Genomic DNA, 11,089 nt, shown 5'->3' with positions numbered 1-11,089 from the left:
CTCCACCACAGGCATTAGGTTATTTCTTAATCTCAAACAATGGGTTGGTTGGAGAAATCCCTTCCAAGATTTGCAATTTGAGTTTTCTTTATGTACTTGACTTGTCCATGAACAAGTTGGGCAGAACTATTCCAGATTGTTTTGGGACTTTTAACGACCAGCTCTCAATGGTTGTTTTGAGAACAGTTAAACTCAATGGTAAACAACTTGAAGGATCAATTCCACTGTCATTAACGAACTGCCAAAGTTTGGAAGTTTTAGATTTGGGCAACAACAACATAAATGATACATTTCCTTATTGGTTAGGTACGCTTCCAAATCTAAATGTTTTTGCCCTTTGATCTAATAGATTCCATGGTGACATACAAAATTTCAATGGAACATTTTCCTTCAGCAGCCTTTGAGTGATTGATCTCTCTCGAAATGATTTTATTGGTCACATCCTACCTGAGTTATTTGAAAATTCAAAATCAATGAAAGATATTCAAGTAGAAAAAAGTGGTCCAGTGTACATGGGAGGAGATTATTATCAAGACTCTTTAATTGTAACAATGAAAGGGTTGAATTTCAGACTTGAGTGAATTTTAACTTCTTTCACAGTAATTGATTTTTCAAGCAACCATTTCAAGGGGTAGATTCCCAAAGAACTTGGAGAACTTAAGTCACTCATAGTGCTCAACTTCTCGCACAATAGCTTAGCAGGAAATATCCTACCATCACTTGGAAAAATGGTAGCACTTGAATGGATCTGTCGTCAAACAAGCTTCAAGGAAAAATCCCAATGCAGTTAACTGACTTGACATTTCTTGGAGCATTGAATCTTTCTCATAATAATCTTGAGGAGCAAATACCATTAGCTAATCATTTCGATACTTTCTCAAACGATTCCTTCAATGGAAATTCTAGACTATGTGGATTTCCATTGTCAAAGAAATGTGGCAACAATCAGGAACCAGAATCACCTCCATCAATAGTTGCGGACGAATTTGAAACAACACTTGTTTGGAAAATTGCAGCAATGGGTTATGGAAGTGGACTAGTGCTTGGATTGAGTATGGGATACATAGTTTTCACAACTGGGAGACCCCGTTGGCTAGTGAAGATGATCAAGCGAAACCCACAAAAGAGAAGAAGGATCAATCAAAATGGAAGGAGAAAGAATTAGTAGTGGATGATATAGGGTTTGTTTCCAACATCTTTTCCATAATATTTTCCGTGTATTCTTGTTATAAGCAAAGTTTCATGCATGATTTTCAATAAAAGTTTAAACATCTCTTGTTTCTCCACAGTACCATAAAATTGGGATTTTAATTATGGGTAAACTACAAAAATAGTCACTTTTGTTTGCCTTATGTTACATTTTAGTCTCTTATGTTTGAAATGTTACGTTTTAGTCACTTATGTTTTTATTTTGTTACGAAGTGATCACTCTTCCGTTAAGTTCTATTATCTCCCTAACGGTAATCCTACGTGGCAGTCTAACTAGATATTATTGAATCTGCTAATACGTACTTCATCCGGATGAAGTATGTATTAGCAGATTCACTAATATGATTATATATATATATACACGCATGTATCACATTACAAAAACAAAATTTTAAATACTTATACCTAATAAAACGTGTATCTCATTACAATAATAGTTATTTTCCAAATAACATATTGTTTTATAATTTTATTTCTTATTTGATCTTTTAATTTAATTTTAATAATGCATACTTTATCTGGATGAAGTATCTATTAGCAGATTCAGTAATATCTAGTTGGACTGCCACGTAGGATTACCGTTACGTAGGATCACTTCGTAACAAAATAATAACATAAGTGACTAAAACGTAACATTTCAAACATAAGTGACTAAAATGTAACATGAGGCAAATAAAAGTGACTATTTTTGTAGTTTACCCTTTAATTATTACAGGAAACGGAAATATTCATTCCAAAGCCATAGCTCTCGATTATAGCACAGGGAGGGGAGAAATTTTTTTTAGTGGCCAAAATAAAATTATAGAATTTAATAGTCTACATCTTTATAATTTTTAAATAATTAAATTCATTTTTTTTAATTTTAAGAGGGTCAAAGTGTAATTTTATCTTTACTAATTTAAATTTTTAAAAATTCCTAAATGACCTAAATAGAAATTTTTCATTTTAGGGGGGCTGAGGCCCCTGCCAGCCCTCTAAATTCACCTCTAGATTATAGTAACGAACAAGTAAAAATAGCGGAATGAGCACACAAATTTAACATGAAAAAACTCCTTCAAAAGGAGTAAAAAATCACGAGCAAAAATAATTTTACTATAATAGAAAAAGAACGAATAATACAAAAAATGGATACAAAAACTAAACCCCGAAACCTGAAAACAAAGAATCCTCGAAACTTAAACGCAAAATTCTCCAAAAGTGTTATAAGTTCTAATCTTTTTAATGGGTGTGTTTTCTAATGTTGAAAAAGAACCTATTTGTAGGCTACATTCGTAGTTGAAATAAATTATGCTAATAAATACTAAATATATTATACTAATAAATACTAAACCTTCTACAAAGAAAATATATTTTGTTTAACTTAACTTGCAAGTAATCTCTTATTTAACAGTAATTTCGGTCACACAACTCTAACAAATTCTTTAACTAGGATTGAATTTCCGATTAATTGGTTAATAAATGAGGTCAGTAACTACAATATCATATATCTCATGATTAAAATAAAAATAAATTTAAACAAAAATCCGACCATAAATTTAGTCAGTATCATATATGTACAAGCCCAATTTGTGGGCCCAAATATAACCAAACTGTAACACCCCAAACCCGGCCCAGACGTTATGACCGGATCCGACATGCCACATCGACGCATTCAAAATATTTTCTATTGTTGATCCAGAAAAACTTACTTAGTGTTTTAAAAGATAATTTCATTATAGGTTAAAGTGAATGGAAGCTGTGCACCAGGTAGGAAACCGGAAAAGAGGTGGTGAGTCCATCGGACTGCTTAAGTACCAAGCTCCCTTCGGATCCAATCCTAGACATGCCTACCGCCATTGCCACACCTTAACGTCATGGATATTTCTAGGAAACCGATTTGATTAAGTCATTTTTAGGAAAAGTGATTAATTTTGGAAAATACTTTCATTGCGAAAGCTTTGCTTGTTGTCGTGTTATTTTGAAATCAATTGTTGTTTTTGAAAACGCGCCCTAAAGCTATCCAATTTCAACAGTTAAAATAAGTAATACCTATCTTAGTAATACATATTAAAACCATCAAAAATAATTAAGCGGCCTTATTACATTTAAAAACCCAAAACTTCAAACGTAAATAAAAGGATGTCCAGTTCACCACAAGAAAATCAAACTTTCAGAACGGGTGGCCACTCCGAATTCCCTCACAGCTCCAAGCCCACTATGGTTGGGGATTTCCTGCGTGGCTGAAAATAAAAGGGGTGAGTTTGGGGAAACTCAGTGTGTAAGGAAAACCCATTCAAAGCCCAAGTCAGCTCAAGCCTATTGGGCCTAAGCCCATTTAGGTAACAGTGGTACTGGACCAGAGCCCTTTTCAGATTACAATAAACTGGGCCTTAGCCCCTTATTCAGATAACAGTATGGCCCATAGGCCCATTTCAAAATACATGCAACATCAATAACATATGCAAGCCCATTTGGAGAGACTACTCAACCCACCAACCACTACACTCCACCCGTACCAGCCATACACTCTATGTGGGGATAGCTCAACCCACCCAGCCCAACACTCCATAGTTGCAGCATTGCTGCTCAGTTAACAGTAAATTGAGGCAAAGCCTCCAGTACGTGGACAAGCCACTTTTAGTACTTCCTCCGTCAATATCTCAATCCCATGCATCAGATAATAACAACATGGCATGCAGTAAATAACAACAGTCAAACATGCATTTAAGTCAATTTAACCCTAGGGGTATTTCGGTAATTTATCTCCTAGGGGTAAAACTGTAAATTTCCCACTTTTAAAGGTATTTCAGTAATTTATCTATTTTAGGGTTTTTCATGCATATTCTTACCTTTCACGTACTACAGAATCACGTACCGAGGGTTCTTACCAAATTGGGCCCGTTGGCCCATCATTCCAATTTTAGCCCATTAAGCCCAAAAATATCGAGGGCACAAAAATCATGCACTTTGTAGTCCAAACATTGCAGCTTACCAAAAACATTAATCGATTTACCTCACGAGCATTCGCACACTCGCAAATCTATAAAATACCAGTTTTCGGCATTTCGGCTTTTCGGCTTTTGCCGATCTAGACTAAGAAAGAGGGTGTTAGTTACACAACTGTTTGCGACGATATGCTGACGAGATCCACACACGAACCGCCTACAATTGGATTACTAACACGTTAATCTAACTATTCAAATACAAACTACGTATTAACCCCTTACAATATTCGGCCAACCACACCTACTGATCATAGTAAGCTTATAAGAAATCAATAAGCAACTCATTAACAAATTTTTGTCAATGTTTACCACATAATCATAATTTCACTGCAAGCTGTCTTCCTGAGCAACAGTCACTAAATTATTTATAACTGGAGATACAAAACTCCAAATCAAGTTCTGTTAATTTTCTCTGAAAATAGACTCATATATCTTCTATCAATAAAATTTTCAGAATTTTTGGTTTAGCCAATCAATACCAGATTTTTCTCAAAGTTTCCCATGTTTCACTATTTGACTAATCTAACCACTCTTCATTACGAATCAAATTTCTCATTGTACAGAATTCAAAATATGTTCTGGTTTATTCCATTTGAAAATAGACTCATTAAGCTTTAATTAAATAATTTATTCAGCTTCTAACTCATCTCCCACAATTTATGGTGATTTTCCAAAGTCACGTTACTGTTGTTGTTCCAAGCAGATTTATTACCAAATCACTCTTTCACACCTAACTTGCATGCTTGTTATTTAAACATGTATATCACCAATCAATCATCACATATCTATGATTTTACTTAAGTATAATCTCCATTTCATCATTTTAAAGCACAAAATGTTAGCTGATTTTTCCCTTTAACATCTAAGGCACATGCATGCTCATTTGTTTGGCTCAACTTCACCTATCTTCCATTTTTCATCAAAAGAACATGAAACAACAACCATTTCCTTCATTTTAATTCATGACTAAATGCTCACAACACAACTAAAAACTAAAATATGCTTCAAGAGTTAAGGTTGAATCAAGAAGAACTCATGAACCTCAAAATAGAAGTAAGGTACCAAGAACTTACCTTCAATTTTCCTCCTCCTAGAGACCGAATACTCAAGAGTTTTCTCATCTCCTTTCTCTTCTCTAACTTTCAGCTATGATGAACAAAGATGGACAAAACTTTGTTCTTTTCACCCCTTTTTCTTTTAATAAAATTTCATATTTCATCCATTTAATTCTTTAATACAAAAGACATGAAATTCCCATCATGGAACATTTACCTAACCCATTATCATGAAACATTTACCTAACCCATTATCATGGAACATTTACCTAACCCATTATCAATTTGTATCAATTTGTATCATAAATTATGGATATCAAGTGCACATTTTGTCTACAACAACATGATGGCTGGCCACTTCATGTAAAATGGGAGGTTTGTCATGCAAATCCTCCTATTTTGCACTCCTATTTATTTGGCCACTTCAATTTAGCCTATAGCATTTTCAAACATTTTCACATAGGTCCTATTTCATAATTTCACTCACAAATGACAAAATCAAAGCATGAAATTTTGCCAACATTCACAGAATTCCCGAAAATTAGGGCGTTACAACTCTACCCTCCTTAAAGAAATTTCGTCCTCGAAATTTACCTGATCCAACTAGTTGAGGGTATTGTTGATGCATAGTCTCTTCTGCTTCCCAAGTAGCTTCTTCCCTTCCATGATTACGCCAAAGTACTTTCACTAACGGGACAGATTTCCTTCTGAGAACCTTAACATCTCAAGCCAATATTTGCACAGGCTCCTCCTCAAAGGTCAAATCAGTCTAAACTTCAATTTCTGCAACTGGCAGGACATGAGCAGGGTCAGCACGATAACGCCTGAACATGGAGACATGAAAAACATCGTGAATCCTGTCTAACTCTAGAGGCAATTCCAACTGATAAGCCACTAGGCCTACTCGCTTCAAAACTCGATAAGGCCCAATGAACCGCGAACTCAACTTGCCCTTCTTACCGAACCTTAATATCTTCTTCCAAGGAGAAACCTTTAAGAAAACCATATCACCTACTAAGTACTCAATCTCCTTACGCTTCAAATCTGCATACGACTTTTGCCTATCAGATGCTTCTTTTAACCGGTCCCTAATTAATCTGACCTTATCCTCAGTATCAGCTACCAACTCTGGTCCAAGAATTTGTCGCTCTCCTAGTTCAGTCCAACAACTAGGTGTACGACACCTTCGTCCATACAGTGCTTCATACGGTGCCATTCGAATACTCGTCTGGTAACTGTTATTGTACACAAATTCTTCCAACGGCAAGTAATCTTCCCAACTACCTCAAAAGTCAATCACGCATCCCCTCAATATGTCCTCTGGAATCTGAATAACCCTCTCTGACTGACCATCAGTTTGGGGATGGAAAGCCGTACTAAAATTCAATCGCGTCCCCAACGCCTCATGCAACCTTTGCCAAAACCGAAATGTAAATCTGGGATCCCGATCAAAAATAATTGAAACTAGGACTCCATGAAGTCGCACAATCTCTGCCACATACAACTTGGCTAACTTTTGAAGTGAAAAGTCAGTATGAACAGGTATGAAATAGGCTGATTTGGTCAACCTATCTACAATCACCCACACCGAGTCTTTCTTTGATGGTGTCAAAGGCAGCCCACTCACAAAGTCCATGGTTACCCTCTCCCACTTCCAAAGTGGTATCTTCACTGACTGTAACAGTCCAGAGGGTAATTGATGCTCAGCTTTCACTTGCTGGCATGTCAGACATTTCCCTACAAACTCCGTTACTTCTCGTTTAAGTCCAGGCCACCAGTACAATTCTCGTAAGTCGTGATACAACTTATTCCCTCTAGGATGCATGGCACAAAGTCCCCCATGAGCTTCCTTCAATATTGACTGTCTCAAGTCAGAGTCCTTCGGAACACAAATTCCTCCTCGGAAGCATAAAACTCCTTCAGTATTCAGTCCAAAATCCTCATTCTCACCCTTCTCAACTTACTGAAATCGAAGAACCAACGAGTTATCCTTCAACTATTTTTCTTTAATCTGTTCAGTCCAAATAGGCCTCACTTGCAATTCTACTAACAGACTTCCCTCATCAAACAGACTCAAACATGCAAACAAGGCTCTCAAATCAGAAACAACCTTTTGACTCAACACATCAGCCGCCACGTTAGCCTTACCTGGGTGGTACTCAATCGAACAGTCGTAATCCTTAAGCAACTCTACCCATCTTCGTTGCCTAAGGTTTAACTCCTTCTGAGTTAACAGATACTTTAGGCTCTTATGGTCCGTGTATATGATACACTTTTCTCCATATAAGTAATGTCTCCAGATTTTCAACGCGAAGATCACTGCTACTAGCTCTAAGTCATGCGTAGGGTAGTTCGCTTCATGAGACTTAAGCTGCCGCGAAGCATAAGCAACCACCTTACCCTCTTGCATCAGTACACATCCTAACCCCACATGTGACGCATCGCTGTACACAGTGAAGCCCTTCCCAGACTCTAGTTGAATAAACACTGGTGCTTCAGTCAATACCTTTTTCAAATGGTCAAAAGCTTTTTGCTGACTCTCAGTCCAGACAAATGCTACCCCTTTTCTTAACAGTTTCGTCAATGGTGCAGCAATCAGAGAAAATCCTTTTACGAACCTTCGGTAATAGCCTGCCAAACCCAGAAAACTCTGAATTTTCGATACTGATTTTGGTGGCTTCCATCCCAGAACTGCCTCAACTTTTCGAGGATCCACTCTAATTCCTTCAGCAGAAACCACATGACCTAGAAAAGCCACTTCTCGCAACCAAAATTCAAACTTACTAAACTTTGCATACAGTTCCTTCTCTCTCAACACTTGCAGCACAATACGTAGATGCTCCTCATGTTTCTCCTCGGTTTCCGAGTATACCAGAATATCATCGATGAAAACAACCACGAATCAGTCCAAGTAAGGTTGGAACACTCGATTCATTAGATCCATGAAAGCGGCAGGTGCGTTCGTCAACCCAAATGGCATAACCAGGAACTTATAATGACCATATCGAGTCCTGAATGCTGTCTTATGAATATCCACTTCCTTTACCCTTAACTGATGGTATCCAGATCGAAGGTCAATCTTGGAAAATACCGAAGCTCCTCTAAGCTGGTCGAACAGATCATCAATCCTTGGCAGTGGATACTTATTCTTAATCGTCAGTTTGTTCAACTGGAGATAATCAATGCACATCTGCATCGTACCATCCTTCTTTTTCACGAATAGCACCGGTGCTCCCCATGGAGACACGCTTGGCCTAATGAAGCCCTTATCCAACAACTCTTGAATTTGTGCCTTTAGCTCCACCAACTCCTTCGGTGCCATTCTATACAGTGCGATAGACACAGGTGCCGTTCCAGGCAATAAGTTGATTCCAAACTCCACTTCTTGGTTCGGAGGCAATCTTGGAAGCTCCTCCGGAAAAACATCTTGGAACTCCTTTACAGTCCTAACCTTATCCACTGTCAGTCCCTCCTCTTCCAACTGACTTACAAATGCCAAATAGGCCTCACAACCTTTCCGAATCCACTTCTCAGCTCTTAATGCCGACACCACATTGGACAAATAATCCCTTCGCTCATCTATCACTATAACCTCCTCATCCTTTATGGTCCTTAACACTATTCGTTTAGCAGCACAATCCAGAGTCGCCTTATGCTTAACAAGCCAATCCATTCCCAGAATGAGGTCAAACTCTCCGAACGGTAACTCTATCAGATCTCCAGGAAAAACCTTGCCTTGAGTTTCTAAGGGTGCATTCCTATACAGTTTGTCTACCCTAATCGAGTGACCCAAGGGACTTAGTACAGATACCCCACTCACAATCTCCTCAGAGCAGTTCAAGTCGTCAATAATTCGTTCTGTGGCCTCTAACCAATATTCTGCCACATTCGGGGCTATACCAGACACGGCCTTAAAGATCTCATTCCGTTAGTCCCGAAGTCATTCAGAAATAGATCCCTGAATTTTGTTGCCCGAACTTGCTCAGGCAACCCTTTCCAGAACACGAAGCATTGCCTGTGACAGGGTATCATCCTCGGCGGCCCGATCATACGGCCCATTCTCATTCGCCGGTGGTGGTCGTGCTACTCCAGTGGGTATGTGTTCAGAAGACGAAGATCCAGCTTGAGTACTACCTCGGCCTCGACCAAGGCCTCTTCCCTGAGTAGCTCTCGTACTCATATCGATTTATCTTGATTACGAATTTTTATGCATCAATTCAATATTCCATTGTTTATTACAGATGTTTTATGAATCAGACAGTAATTCAAAGTTTGTTTTCGCAGAATTGAAGTCTAGCTACAGTTTCAGTCTCTTATCAGATTTTTTTATGGTTTCAGTATCATCCGATCTAGAATATCCTAATAGGGTTTCAGTACAGACAGATAATTCAGGAAAATATTCAAAAAAGTTTAGAGTAATACTTACAGACTTGAGCCGGAGATTCGGAATGCCACCTTCTAAAGATCTAAATTTTGAAAATCGAATTTTTCGCATTCTTTATAAAATTTTCGTTTTCAAAAATCTTTGTTTTTGTAAGCCTATTCCATAGCCGAGTTTTTTGCAACCTAGGCTCTGATACCACTAAATGTAACACCCCAAACCCGTCCCAGACGTTATGACCGTATCCGACATGCCACATCGAAGCGTTCAAGATATTTTCTATTGTTGATCCAGAAAAAACTTACTTAGTGTTTTAAAAGATAATTTCATTATAGGTTAAAGTGAATGGAAGCTGTGCACCAGGTAGGAAATCGGAAAAGAGGTGGTGAGTCCATCGGACTGCTTAAGTACCAAGCTCCCTTCAGATCCAATCCTAGACATGCATACCGCCATTGCCACACCTTAACGTCATGGATATTTCTAGGAAACCGATTAGATTAAGTCATTTTTAAGAAAAGTGATTAATTTTGGAAAATACTTTCATTGCGGAAGCTTTGCTTGTTGTCGTGTTATTTTGAAATCAATTGTTGTTTTTGAAAACGCGCCCTAAAGCTATCCAATTTCAACAGTTAAAATAAGTAATACCTATCTTAGTAATACATATTAAAACCATCAAAAATAATTAAGCGGCCTTATTACATTTAAAAACCCAAAAATTCAAACGTAAATAAAAGGATGTCCAGTTCACCAGAAGAAAATCAAACTTTCAGAACGGGTGGCCACTCCGAATTCCCTCACAGCTCCAAGCCCACTATGGCTGGGGATTTCCTGCGTGGATGAAAATAAAAGGGGTGAGTTTGGGGAAACTCAGTGTGTAAGGAAAACTCATTCAAAGCCCAAGTCAGCTCAAGCCTATTGGGCCTAAGCCCATTCAGGTAACAGTGGTACTGGACCAGAGCCCTTTTCAGATTACAATAAACTGGGCCTTAGCCCCTTATTCAGATAACAGTATGGCCCATAGGCCCATTTCAAAATACATGCAACATCAATAACATATGCAAGCCCATTTGGGGAGACTACTCAACCCACCAACCACTACACTCCACCCGTACCAGCCATACACTCCATGTGGGGATAGCTCAACCCACCCAGCCCAACACTCCATAGTTGCAGCATTGCTGCTCAGTTAACAGTAAATTGAGGCAAAGCCTCCAGTACGTGGACAAGCCACTTTTAGTACTTCCTCCGTCAATATCCCAATCCTATGCATCAGATAATAACAACATGGCATGCAGTAAATAACAACAGTCAAACATGTATTTAAGTCAATTTAACCCTAGAGGTATATCGGTAATTTATCTCCTAGGGGTAAAACTGTAAATTTTCCACTTTTAAAGGTATTTCAGTAATTTATCTATTTTAGGGTTTTTCATGCATATTCCTACCTTTCACGTACTACA

General features: G+C 38.0%; 1 protein-coding gene across 1 annotated transcript; it reads left to right on the top strand.

Annotated features, from left to right (window-relative positions):
- Positions 1-742: 742 nt before the first annotated feature.
- LOC107949981 (receptor-like protein 9DC3) lies at positions 743-1,165 on the top strand. Its single transcript, XM_016884733.1, has one exon. It carries the CDS (start codon positions 743-745, stop codon positions 1,163-1,165), a length of 423 nt encoding a protein of 140 aa, XP_016740222.1.
- Positions 1,166-11,089: the final 9,924 nt, after the last annotated feature.

Source organism: Gossypium hirsutum, chromosome A04 (assembly GCF_007990345.1).
Source record: "Gossypium hirsutum isolate 1008001.06 chromosome A04, Gossypium_hirsutum_v2.1, whole genome shotgun sequence".
NCBI lineage: Eukaryota > Viridiplantae > Streptophyta > Magnoliopsida > Malvales > Malvaceae > Gossypium > Gossypium hirsutum.
Note: the sequence above shows the minus strand (reverse complement) of the source record. Positions and strands in the feature narration are given on the sequence as shown.

Bases quoted from the DNA above. Each gene is read 5' to 3' on its own strand.
- LOC107949981 (XM_016884733.1), top strand. From the start codon at position 743: ATGGATCTGTCGTCAAACAAGCTTCAAGGAAAAATCCCAATGCAGTTA.